A 13193-nucleotide genomic window follows, 5' to 3' on the forward strand; every position below is an offset into this window, starting at 1 on the left:
CAGGTGACCAGACCTATTAGCAGCCCAGTTTGAATGATTTGGGAGGGAGTTGGTGGCAGTGGGATTCTGGGGCAATTCCCTGGTCAGTGAGCCAGCCTCAACACCCAGCTACTGGGAAAGAGAAAAGTATGGGGTTGCTTTACCTGGACCTTACTGGGGATTTCAGTCTTTCTAATCAATCTAAAGGGGGTGTAACTCATGATTCTCCTCTGCTATCCTTGTTTTAAGTTTCCTTACTCTATGATTAGGGCTAATGCCTGCCTCTGTTCATAGATGTCTCAAACAGAAGCAGAGCAAAACCGAGATGATTCTTACCAATTTCACTTTGCTCAGTGGGTTCTAGACAGGAGCTGTGAAACAGACCAGAATTTCGTGAGTAACTCTTTACAGCTTGGGAAAGCAATGATCAAGAGAAGGGGCACTGAAGCAGTCAGCCAGTTTTTCACCCTTAGGAGGACAGCTCTACACCAGTTCCCATTCAGAAGGTATCTTTGTAACCATAGGGCTAGAGATGTTATATTATTTAAAATGAAAGCTTAGATTCTGCTGATATTGATGGCTTAGCAGCCTCCCCCTTCCCCCAAAGTGCTCACATTCGCCAAGGAATACCTTCCTCTTGCAAAGGATGAATAGTCAAAGGGATTTTTCAAGGCCTGCTACTAGACATCAGGTCTTGACACACTTAGGCTATATGTCTACACTACCACTTATGTCGGTATAACTTAGGTCACTTAGGGGTGTGAATAAGCCACCCACCCGGGCGACAGTAGTTATACCAACCTAACTGTCGGTGTGGACAGTGCTATATCGGCGGGAGAGCTTCTCCTGACGACATGGCTGCCACTGCTTGTGGGGATGGATTAATTAAGTCAATGGGAGAGCTCTCTCCCGTCGGCTTAGAGTGGCTCCATTAGAGAGCTTAGCTGCACCGGTGCAGTTGCGTTGCTGTAAACTCTTTAGTGGTGCCATAACCTGGTTAACCTTCAGTGTTACAGTCACTGTGGTCCAAACAGCTGCTGATATACATTGTCACATGGTGTGGAAGATTCTTAAAAGGAAGACAATTCTCTGTGCTCTATAACCTGATATGTAAGCGTATGATGTGCTAATGTGATAAGGGGAGGGTGCAAAAGGTTGTGGTTCGTAACTGTCTCTGCTTGCTGGTGTCTCTCTGTCCCATTCAGTTCCTTCTATACTGTAACTGTTTTCTATGATTACTTTCAGGATTCAGAAGGAGGTCTCTATGTGTGCATGAACACGTTTCTGGGATTTGGAAGGGAACACGTTGAAAGGCACTATCGAAAAACAGGACAGTGTGTATATATGCATCTGAAACGACATGTGATAGAGGTGAGATTTCTAGCTTCCAGACCCGCTGTTTGGATGGTTCTTATACCTCCGATGCAAGTTCAGATAAAGTGTCTGGGAGATGGGCCAAACCTGAAATGTCAAATCTGACTCCCTTTGAATTTTGGGCTGGGTAGAGGTCAGATTCAGATCCTTGGGTTCAAACTCAACTGTGCAGTTTTTATTCAAACCACCAGGGGCCAGATTTTTAAAGGTACTTAGTTACCTAAAGATGCACATTGGTGTGTATGGTGATTTCCCTTCCCCTCCCCCCTCCAAGCATCTAGGTGTTTAATTCCCATTGATTTTTCTGGGCACCTATGCTCATCTTTAGGTGCCTAAGTAGTTTTAAAAATCTGGACCAGGAGGCCTGTACACTGGTTCTGGTTCAGATATATTTGTAATCTTCTGAGAACAAGGGTTTTCATGAGAATTTGGCTCAAGCTGGCAGAAATTTACTCAGAAGAATGAACCTTAGTCCTCATTTGGGCTGTAATCCAAACTGTAGCCTGAAATGGACCCTAGATCCAAACACTGCTTCCCAGATCAATCTCTTATGATACAGACAAGCTTCCTATTAGTTATACTTCCCTACTGTTACTGGATTACTATTGATATCAAATGTTAAGGTCAACTGTGCGTTTGTGCATGTGCATGTATTTGTTTGGTGTTTGTATTCTAATACAATGGGCTGTTAATGAACTCTGACCCAAACAGAGCGGAAGGGACTTGGTGTGGTTTGCTTTGATGTGCCACTCAGTTTACTTTCCAATGTAGCTTTGAATCTTTGGGCCAATTACTGGGACTGAGATAGTTACCTAGGGTGGGACAAAGAGTGCTTCCTGTTGCTCCACAGCAGTGATCTCTTTGTCTGATCAAGGATCTCCCTTGAACTTGGAAAAATGTCCTGTCCATTCTTACTTTATCAGAAGAGTGGTGCCTGCAAGTTGGGGTGAGTGGGTGTATGCTAAAAATTAGGGAAATCCTCTGTCCCTGGGCAGTTGGGAAATAGCTGCATTTCCATCACACTGTTACTATAAACTTGTGGTAGACTGGGTAGGTTCTAGCAAATGTTCTTTTGGTGAGTGGATTTAGTGCTTGTGAAAGGTAATTGCAGTACTAGAGCCAGGTGGACAGAAGTCCTATTCAGACTTACACATGAGTATCACCTCTCGCCTCCAATGTCCTTGTTATTCTAGTTGTGAGAGAGTCTGCTAAGGTACGTATACACTACCCGCCAGATCGGCGGGTAGCAATCAATCTATCGGGGATCGATTTATTGCGTGTAGTGTAGACGCGATAAATCGATCCCCGATCGCTCTCCCGTCGACTGCTGAACTGCATCTCGGTGAGAGGCGGAAGCAAAGTCAACGGGGGAGCGGTGGCGGTCGATCCCGCGCTGCGAGGAGACAAAGTAAGTGATTCTAAGTTGATCTAAGATACGTCGACTTCAGCTACGCTATTCTCATAGCTGAAGTTGCATATCTTAGATCGATCCCCCTCCAGTGTAGACCAGGCCCTAGTCTTGCCAAAGTATATGGGAGGTTTTTGTATAAAGCCAAATTGGGGTTAAAATGGGATCTCCAAAATCCCTTTGCTTGTTGTGTTGACAAGGATTTGAACCAAGATCTCTAGAGATGAAAAGAAAGTACACTGATGTTCACCTCTGTGTCAAAGTAAACATAAGCAGCTAGATCACTGCAAAGACACTCTTCCCCTACTGAGGAATCTTGAGGCTTCTTTGTGGGTTGCAGCTGTACCATCTTGCATAGGACATTGGGAGAACTCAGCTGCCAGGTTCAGCAAGATTGGGGTAGTACTTGGCTAGTGGATGATACAGTGGTAATTGATTAGGCAGTACTCTTCTGTCCACCTGGAGCCTGTTGTGTAATATTAATGGCCGCAGCGTTTCACCCCAGAGGTGCCTGAATGTCCATAACTTCTAGAGTTTGTAACCCACATTGGGATCCTTCTGGATGAGAGGGGACATATAAACTCAAAATACGATAGTATTACTATTTCTCTGAGAAACAAGGGATGTCTAGCACAATGCCTCTATGTTAATTGCCTGTGTGTATGTACATGTGTTTGGATATGTCTCCAAAGGTTTAGATACAGTGGGGCGAAAATGAAAACTACTTCTCTGCTTCACTTTTGCTGGACAACGTCATACATTTATACATGTCTTCATGTTACCGTACTAGATGTTCGGCCTTAGGACATTAACATTAATTAAATAAGTTAATTGGAACTATAAAAATATAATTGAATGGGCTCTACTGATCCACACAAGTTTGAAGATGTGTTGTCTCAAAGTCTGAAATGACCCCACATTTTGTCTATTCTCAGGAAGACCAATGTCCATGTTTTCTGATGAATGCTTGTACCTTAGTGCAGATGGGCAGGCATTTGTGTGTTGCCCTTGGAAAGAGTAGTTCAGCTCATTCGGGTACTCAGAGATATCAGCAAGGTTGGCTAAACCTGCCACCCAGACTGAATGATTGAAGGTATCAGTAAGGAGAAACTTGCGATCCTTTGTGAGGACCTGTACTTCTGCTCTTAAAGCAGCTTGTTGGGATATTGCTACCTTGTGGGAGCCACCTCCCTCCTGTGGAGTTGCTAGTGATGGAGCCCCGTGTCATAGCAAAACAATGCCAAATGTTGAGAATCCGTTAGACTGCCTCTAATGAGGTTCACCTGCTTGACAGCTTCATGACGGACCCAGCGCAGGTTCTCGGATGCTTACTAAGCACTAGGGCTGTATGAGACAGAGAAGCCATGCGGCACTGGGTGCAGTGACTTTGGATGGATGTGACCAGGTTGCTATGCTTGTCTCTCATTGCCTTGGGATCATCCCTGCAGAATGTGGAAGTCTTTGTCGCTTCCTGAAGTGTCTGGGATAAGTATCAGCTGTGTGTCCTGGCACAGCTTTACAAAAGAGCAAGGGGCAGGTCCTCCGCTTGTGTAAATTGTCATAGTTCCATTGATTTCAGTGGCACTATGGCAGCTTGTACTCGGGAAGGATCTGTTCCCAAGTCATCTTCCATAGAATCAATGGGAAACATATGTCACTGGCACTGCAAGCTGTGCAGCACCCCTGCGGTAGCAATGTCAGTCGACTCATCAAATTGAATTTTTGCGTAGTCGTTTTTTTCTGAGATTTAAAAACCCAGGTACTCTTCTGCAGCCTCAATGACTGTGTTGCCAGTATTGTGCACAGCAGGGATATAACACAGGCAGTGTTCAGTTGGGTGCTCTCTCTGCCTTAGGCCCCGTAACTTTTGAAACCATTGCGCTGCATTGGGAAGGGTAAGATTTGCTACATGGCAGGTGCTCAGAGAGCGATGGGCCCTCTTGTGAGAACATAGATAACATGGTGGTTCATTACACAGATCTGCAATTTATACAGCTGCCAAATTAGGTTCCTGACAGTACAAGTAACATGGAGAGACCGACATAGCACTCCTATTACTATTTATACCTGCTCCTGTATTTTTTACTTCATACATCCGATGAAGTGGGCTGTAGCCCACGAAAGCTTATGCCCAAATAAATTTGTTAGTCTCTAAGGTTCCACAAAGGACTCCTCATTTTTTTTACTTGATACTGACTCTGCCTTTTATTGGAGGATCTTAAAATGCTTTACAAATATTAATTAATGTTTGTAATAGCCTGTGAGGGAGGAAAGTTATCATCTCCGGCTTACAGATAGGGAAAGCAAGGCACAAACTGTCTGGACCTGCTTTTTCAGAAGTGCTGTGCATCCAGCACTTCAGTTGAAGCCGGTGGGAGCGGCCGGTGTTTGGCACCTCTGAAAATCAGTCTGAGATATTTAAAGGGAGGCAGCCAAAAATGGAGGCACCCAAAGTGAGCGGTCACTCTTGAAAACTTTGGTCTTAATATCTTGCTCCAGGTCACACATGGAGTGGTGGGAATTCAATCCCAGCTTTCCAGTGTGGCAATTGAACCACTGAGATAATGTGGGGTGTGTGGGGTGAGGCGGGGGGGCAACCATCTGTTTTGTATATTGCTGCTGTTGGTGCTTTTTATAGTAGATCAGGGATTTTTTTTAAGAGTGAGAAAAGAGGCTACGTAATTCTGTTTGTCATTTACATTTCATTGAGAAAATGAGCTAGTTTTTAATACTAGTGGCCATTCCCCCCTGCCTACAGGGGGAATAAATAAAAAATCAGTATGATAAATCTGAACAGTAGGTTTTGTTGTTTTGATAAGTGTAGCCGAGAAACATTAGTTGGTGTCTGTTCTTTCTGATAATGGAAAACTTTTCTATGGGGTGTGAAAGCTTGTTGATGATTCTAGCCAATCTCTTTGGCTGAAGCTTTATTTACATGGCAGAAAGAATCACCGAAAATATGTGAACTCTTCACCGCCCTGTCAGCAGAGACAAACACATGAACTCTTCCTAGGTTGACAGATTCTGGGCCTGTCTCTTTCCACCTGTTGTATCCTAATTTTAATATTTAAAAAAATAATAATAAAAAAGCAACCAACAAAACCCCACTTAAAGAGCATGACATTGTTACATGCTGTAAAAGATATGCTGGTGGCACAATAGCCACAAAAAAATAATCACTAAAGTTTTAATAGTGCATGGTTCTGGATAGCTTGGAAAGAGTGGTTGCATTTGCTTTTACGCTTATGGTGCTGCCGGTATTCTTCCCATTGCTTTGTGTAAAGCACTTTGAATTGGCAAAAGCACTACCTGAAATTGAAATTAGCTCTGTCGCTGGAATACCTGGCACACAGCTGTGCTCTGCTGTAGGTTTTTGCCATCTTAAAACTAAACCAGTCTGCCTAGCGTAGGTTTTCTGCATAGCCCCTAATGCTTACAGACCATTGTGATTACTTTCATTCACTTCAATGGGAGCAGGCTCAGGCCCTCATTGAGGAGGCATTTATTTTAGATTATTTACTTTAGATAACAGTCTGTTATAACAGCCAGGAGGGCCCTGCTGGCCCACCTGGATTGATGATGGGAGGCAGAGTCTTTCACCTCTGGGTCATCATGTCCAGTCTACGTCCAGTCATTAAGCACTGTTGACATCTGATGGTGTGGGAGTATGTGTGAAATTACATGATGGTTCCATCCAGTTCTTAAGGGTGTGTGTGTGTGTGTGTGTGTGTGACAGTGCTATCACAATAAACTACTCTGACTTCCGAAGGTGGTCCCACTGGATCAGGGTCGAGTTCCATTGGCGAGAGATATGAAAGAAGCATACGCTTCTGCTGCCCCTGCTGTATGTGTTCTATGGTTAAACAGAGGACTTTGCTGTTCAGGGATGTGAGTCTGGCACCTTTTACCAGCACTAAATTTGTACCTGTGCATCCCTCCCCCGAAAACACACCGAACGCACACTGGCCCCTCTACCTGTCAGGGGAAGCTCCGACATGAGGCTGTTGTTTGCTTATTGCAGTTTCACAGGTTTGATTTTTAACTGTATATTTTCTTTTTTTCTTTCCAGAAGGTACCAGGCGCATCTGGTGGAGCTTTACCAAAAAGGAGGAACGCAATGCTATTTTTAGGTATTGTAAATAGCTGCTCTCACACAGTCCTTGTGTCTAACGACTTAGATATTGGCATAGAAAGTACGCTTATTAAGTTTGCAGATGATACCAAACTGGGAGGGATTGCAACTGCTTTGGAGAACAGGGTCATAATTCAGAATGATCTGGACAAATTGGAGAAATGGTCTGAGTTAAACAGGATGAAGTTTAACAAAGACAAATGCAAAGTGCTCCACTTAGGACGGAAAAATCAGTTTCACACATACAGAATGGGACGAGACTGTCTAGGAAGGAGTACGGCAGAAAGGGATCTAGGGGTTATAGTGGACCACAAGCTAAATATGAGTCAACAGTGTGATGCTGTTGCAAAAAAAGCAAACATGATTCTGGGATGTATTAACAGGTGTGTTGTGAGCAAGACACGAGAAGTCATTCTTCCGCTCTACTCTGCTCTGGTTAGGCCTCAGCTGGAGTATTGTGTCCAGTTCTGGGCACCGCATTTTAAAAAAGATGTGGAGAAATTGGAAAGGGTCCAGAGAAGAGCAACAAGAATGATTAAAGGTCTTGAGAACATGACCTATGAAGGAAGGCTGAAAGAATTGGGTTTGTTTAGTTTGGAAAAGAGAAGACTGAGAGGGGACATGATAGCAGTTTTCAGGTATTTAAAAGGGTGCCATAAGGAGGAGGGAGAAAACTTGTTCACCTTAGCCTCTAAGGATAGAACAAGAAGCAATGGGTTTAAACTGCAGCAAGGGAGGTCTAGGTTGGACATTAGGAAAAAGTTCCTAACCGTCAGGGTGGTTAAACACTGGAATAAATTGCCTAGGGAGGTTGTGGAATCTCCATCTCTGGAGATATTTAAGAGTGGGTTAGATAAATGTCTATCAGGGATGGTCTAGACAGTATTTGGTCCTGCCATGAGGGAAGGGGTCTGGACTCGATGACCTCTCAAGGTCCCTAATTAGCCATAATCACTACTGAAAGTAGCTAAGTAATTCTTCCTGAGGTGAAGGGGTTAAATGTTTTCATAGCAAAAGCCAGCTCTCTCACAGTGGAAGGGGGAACAATAGCTTGGCATCCCACTGGAGCTGCTTTGGTCTGTGGAATGTGTTGCTGAGAGGATCGTGATGGATTCAGTAATTTTTATGTCAGGAGTCAGTTCTGAAAAAGGCGCCTGGAGAAAAGAAAGGGAAAGTTAGTGAGAGGAGAGTAAACAAGTGAAGTCCCCTTTTCCCTCACAGATTCAAGAGGAAGGGGCTGTTAATGACGAGTTGGCAGGCACTGGTTTAAATGCTAGTTGCTAGCAGTTCATATTCAGAATAATTTTCAATTAACACTAAACGATTACAGAGTGGCTGCATAAGCTTCCGAAAGAAAGCAGACTGCCAAGCAGGGCTGCCTTGCAGTGTTAGTAATGCACATGTGAATGAGATGCACACAAAAAAGGCTCATAGAAACACAAGACCAAATTTTGTTATTGCTGATTTACTGCATGTGCATTTTATATGGCTTAAAGAGGGGCAGGAGTGATGCACCATTGCTCCTCTGAAGTTTGTTGCTAGAAGAGAGGCTTGAATGGTCTAGGATTTGTGCCCTTTCTTTAAATTGTGCCCTTGCATTTGACTATTCTGCTCCCATGCTGTTAGAGCTGTCCAGAGGTTCCAACAGTCTTGGTTCCAATTAATCCTTGAAGGCAGGGGAGTTATGCCAGTGATGAATTTGGCCCATTGAATTGTCACTGTTTACCCCAGCATCTTATGCATCTGAGACATCTGTGGAGATTCTGCTCTCCTCTGGGCTGTGTGCTCCTTCATAGTCCTCTGCACAGCTGTTGCTGCTTGGGGATGAACTGAAACTCTCTTGATACTGTCTCATTTTAATCATTTAAGTGGTGTTTTTACAGCAGTGGTTAACACCTGTATAGCCCTCTGTAAAGTGCTTTGAGATCTATGGATGCAAAGGTGAGTAAATAAATATGATTATCCCCATTCACAAATGGGGGAACTGAAGCACTGAGAGGTTAAGTGAATTGTGTGAGATTGCACAATGAGTCAGTAGCAGAGATGGTAAGAGAACCCAGGTCTCCTGACTCCAAGTCTGGTCCCCTATCCGCTAGGCCATGTTGCCGCTAGATGCTCTCTCATAGCTGGTGTTGAGTTGCCAGACTTTCTATCTTTACAGAACTTTATGTGCTGCTTTTGCTTGCTCATCTGAACCCAGAATTCCATGATAGAGGCTGACACCAAACTGGCAGTGATTGGTCAGCCAATGCATATACCTAGCCAGTCCTGGCTCACACGGGTACTGGGGCTGCAACAGATGATCAAGTGACCTTCTAAGATAGGTTTTGGGTGTCTTGATCTGAGTGATTCCAAGCAGCCCCAGTGAAGCTGGTTTTCTGTACAGTCAGGCTAGTTTGGGCACCTGTAGCACTGCTAGTTAGAATCCTCTTTGATATACGGCTATTAAGACTATTAAACCCCTTCCGGTCTCCTTTATTAGAAACACATCTTTACAATTCTCATAGAATGGCTTCCAGAACTGCTGCTCTCATGAGAATAGAATGGAAATGAAGAAATCTGAAAAATTAGTAGGATCAAACCATTATGAGAGTCTCCTTCCCAAAACACTGAAAAGAGCCATGGTAGAGGGTGTGCTGCCAGTTGTCTAAGTTAGAAACAAAAAATAGCCTAGGAAGGGAAGAGAGAATCTTTACTTTGAGTTTGCAAAAATGTCCTTGTGTGAACTTTGTGTGAACGTCTCAAGCTTTCCCTGATGACATCTGGTTAATTGCTTCAGTGAACTCATTTGGAGCCAATGTGGCTAGTCTTCCAGACCATAAAGACCTTGCAGGCAAAATGTGCTTGTGCCCTGTTTTCAGTGAGGATATCTTTTAACTTGTCTATGTATTTTGCAATGTTACCACCTTCTTAAAAGGGTTCAGTCAGCTAGCTTGTGGCTCAATATTTAGATTTTGTGTTCATGTAAACATGATTGTACAAAATACAGACACCATTCTATGAATAGAAATGGTGATTTGAGGATTTAAACATTCCCCTGTAGCATTGTGAACCTACGTACAATAGAGTTGTGCCAGCACATGAGAACCAAAAGCGAAATGGGGTAAGAAGTGAGTGAAATGGTCACTTTCTGGTTTCATTACCCAAGCTTGAGTGAAATTCAGAAAAGTGGACAGACAGCATATATAATGAAAAGAAAATAAGAGTTTAAAAATATTGCAGTTTTAATAATTTGTTGTTTTAGAGCCATAGGAAGGGAGCCCTGACTGCAAAACATGTTAACAACCATACTTACATTAAATCAGTATAACTAACCCTAACGTTATTAGGAATACAACTAGAGATTTTAATTTTGTTAGCTTAGTTTTCTTTGCCTACTTAACTTGTAATGTTGAAGAAAATCCACAGTACAGTGGGAGTGGAAGTAATGATTATATTAACCGCTATGGTGTTAAACTGAGCTAAATACCTCCTAGTAAAAATAGTACTTAATGCTTTACGTCTTCAAAGCACTGTGCAAATATTATCCAATTTATAGTTAATGATTTAGTGGATCCTAGTGAGAAGCATTGTAAAGTCTCAGCTGGGCTGCAGTTTGGTTTCCTTTCACCAGACAGGATGAAATGGTTGTAGAGTATATTTATTATTTATCTATTTCTTTTATAGCTTTGCTAGTGAGCTTGGTTCTTTACAGACATGTCTGAGGACAGAATCCTTGTTCCAAATGGCTTGCTATCTGAATAGACAGATGCTGCATTCATGATAATTTGGGGGCAGCTGGAAGGAATGATTTGAGGTTCAAGGGCTGGAGCTTCTGCCATTCAAGGTAATGGGATCAGGACTGAGTCCTCAATGAGACTTGATTTTCAAGACCCCTTTGTAGGGCCTCAGTATTGGTTGCAGACTCATTGATCTGTGTTATGAGGGAGCTGTCTGTCTCACACACAGGCATCACCACGCACACGATGGATATCCTGTTTGGGGGTCCTGCCTGGGATCTAATTATGCCACTATTATTAGTGTGTTCAGTTGGTAACTCATCTAAATCTAATCTGGGCATGTCCAGTCAAGTGTTTCTCCCTTCTTTTCCCTCTAGTAGCTTAGTTTACAGCACTCTCTGCCACCAACTGCCCACTCAGCTGCTGTTTTCAGTCAGCCAGCGGCAGTACACTTCTCGCTATCACTAGAGTGATGCTTATGAGCTGAGCCAGATGATAGCTGAGGTAAATTTACCCTGCTGACTGTTTGCCCAAAATAACAACCCCAGCCTGGCCTCCACTCAGAGCATTGGTTATTTTGCCTTCTCTTTCGTCCTCTCCCTCAGCATGCTCTTTGTGACCATGCTCTGTTTTGATGACCACAATGTTTAATTGTGCCTATGACAGCCTCATAAAACTCCTGGTCCCTTAGAAGGGAAATACATTGCCCTGTGTGGGTTCAGCATCAATGTGTCAGCCTTTCGGAATTGCTATAAACCAGTTGTCTGGTGGCTGTGTGAGACCTCAGAGCTAAAGTAAACTCATTACTACACAGGGGTTCCTGGGCTCATGGTATTCGGGCATCTTGAAGTGCTGCCTTCACCTGGGAAGGGACTGTGTGGGAAAGGGGCTTCCCAGCACTCCTTGCCACTCATGTCACATTGATTCTAAATCAAATTTGCTCAATTTACAAGTAAAAATAGATTTTTTTCCCCCTAATTGCAGGCTCACCAAACCTAACCTGAGTTCTGAAATTCAAGTGGGTTTTTCCCTGCTCATGCATAATCCCCAGTAACAATTGTGGAAGGCAAATTCTACCCGCAGTTACTCCAGGGCAGCCCCATTCTCTCATAATAGAACATAGTTAATAGTTCTGTTGATCAAATACGACTTCACCGTCTCTCAGCTTTGTTGGCTCTGCGGGGTTACTGGAAATAAAAAGAAAGGAGAATTTATTTTTGTCATTGAACTAAACACCTCTGAACGTGCACAGGCCAGGGTTTTCCAAAGTGGCTAGTGATTTTGAGGTGCTCAACTTGACAGCTTTTAAAGGGGCCCGGCTTGAAGTGCTGAGAACTCACCGTCTGAAAATCAGGTCCCTTTAAGGTGTTAGTCACCCAAAGTTAGGCACCCCAGAATGGCTAGTCACTTTTGCAAATCTTGGCCACCTGGAACAGAAGTGTTTAGTGAGATGGTGCTGGTTTTGCATACTCCCGTTTCAAAGAACCACAAATTAAATCTTCATTCTTTTGCTAGCACTGATGCAACAGTGTATGTCTTTTTTTGTCATGCTGCCTTGAAGTCAGTATGTCAGGCTTCTGAGGTGATTGTATGGAGAGAATGTAATTCCCTGGTCTTGTAGCAATCTGAATGGCATGAAGCCTTAAAAGATCAATTAACCTTCTCCTTTTCCCCTTCTTCACTGCAGCTAAAATGGTGGATAGTTTTAAGTGTGTCATTACCCTCATTGTCGAGGGATTGATTGCTAATGGGACACGGAGCCTTTCACCTCTAGGTCACCGGTTCAAATCCAGGTCAAGTCAGTGTTACTGAGTTTGGTATGAGCTGCTAGGAGTGGCGGTTTCAGTCTGGTTCTTACACCCAGAAGAGGCAGCCGTTGCTATTTGTATATAGCAGATCATTAATGCTAGAGAAACTGATCATCCTTAATGTCTGTAAAGTGAAGAAATAAAAAATATCAAAGGTCTTTACAGATGTCTAAAGGTATTGACAATGGTCAGAGCAAGCCAGTGGCTCTCAACTTTTCCAGACGACTGTATCCCTTTCAGGAGTCTGATTTGTCTTGCGGACCCCCAGTTTCACCTCACTTAAAAACGACTTGCTTACAAAATCAGACAAAAATACAAAAAAGTCACAGCACACTATTACTGAAAAATTGCTTCCTTTCTCATTTTTACCATATAATTATAAAATAAATCAATTGGAATATAAATATTGTACTGACAGTACAGTGTATAGTATGTAAAGCAGTATAAACAAGTCACTGTCTGTATGAAATTTTAGTTTGTACTGACATCGCTAGTGCTTTTTATGTAGCCTGTTGTAAAACTAGGCAAATGTCTAGATGAGTTGATGTACCCCCAGAAGAACTCTGTGTACCCCCCAGGGATACATGTACTGCTGGTTGAGAACCACTGGAGTAAGCCATCCTCCAGTGCCCTCTGGTGGCTGATTGAAATGTATCGTTACAGGCTCCAAATGGGACGACTCGCCTTCTCCATACCTGTGTTGATATAAGCTGGATATTTTAGCTGCTTTGGGGAACTGGAGCATAACACTTCTGGAATTACCTAGAGACACT

General features: G+C 43.2%; 1 protein-coding gene across 1 annotated transcript in view; it reads left to right on the forward strand.

Moving 5' to 3' along the window:
- The window catches only part of USP13 (ubiquitin specific peptidase 13), an 86281-nt gene that overhangs the window by 19033 nt on the left and 54055 nt on the right, over positions 1–13193 (forward strand). The window contains exons 2-3 of the mRNA XM_034780748.1: positions 1225–1350; positions 6831–6891. Of these exons, the coding sequence (XP_034636639.1) occupies positions 1225–1350; positions 6831–6891 (187 nt within the window). The remainder of the gene's footprint in view (positions 1–1224; positions 1351–6830; positions 6892–13193) is intronic.

Source organism: Trachemys scripta, chromosome 9 (assembly GCF_013100865.1).
Source record: "Trachemys scripta elegans isolate TJP31775 chromosome 9, CAS_Tse_1.0, whole genome shotgun sequence".
Lineage (NCBI taxonomy): Eukaryota > Metazoa > Chordata > Testudines > Emydidae > Trachemys > Trachemys scripta.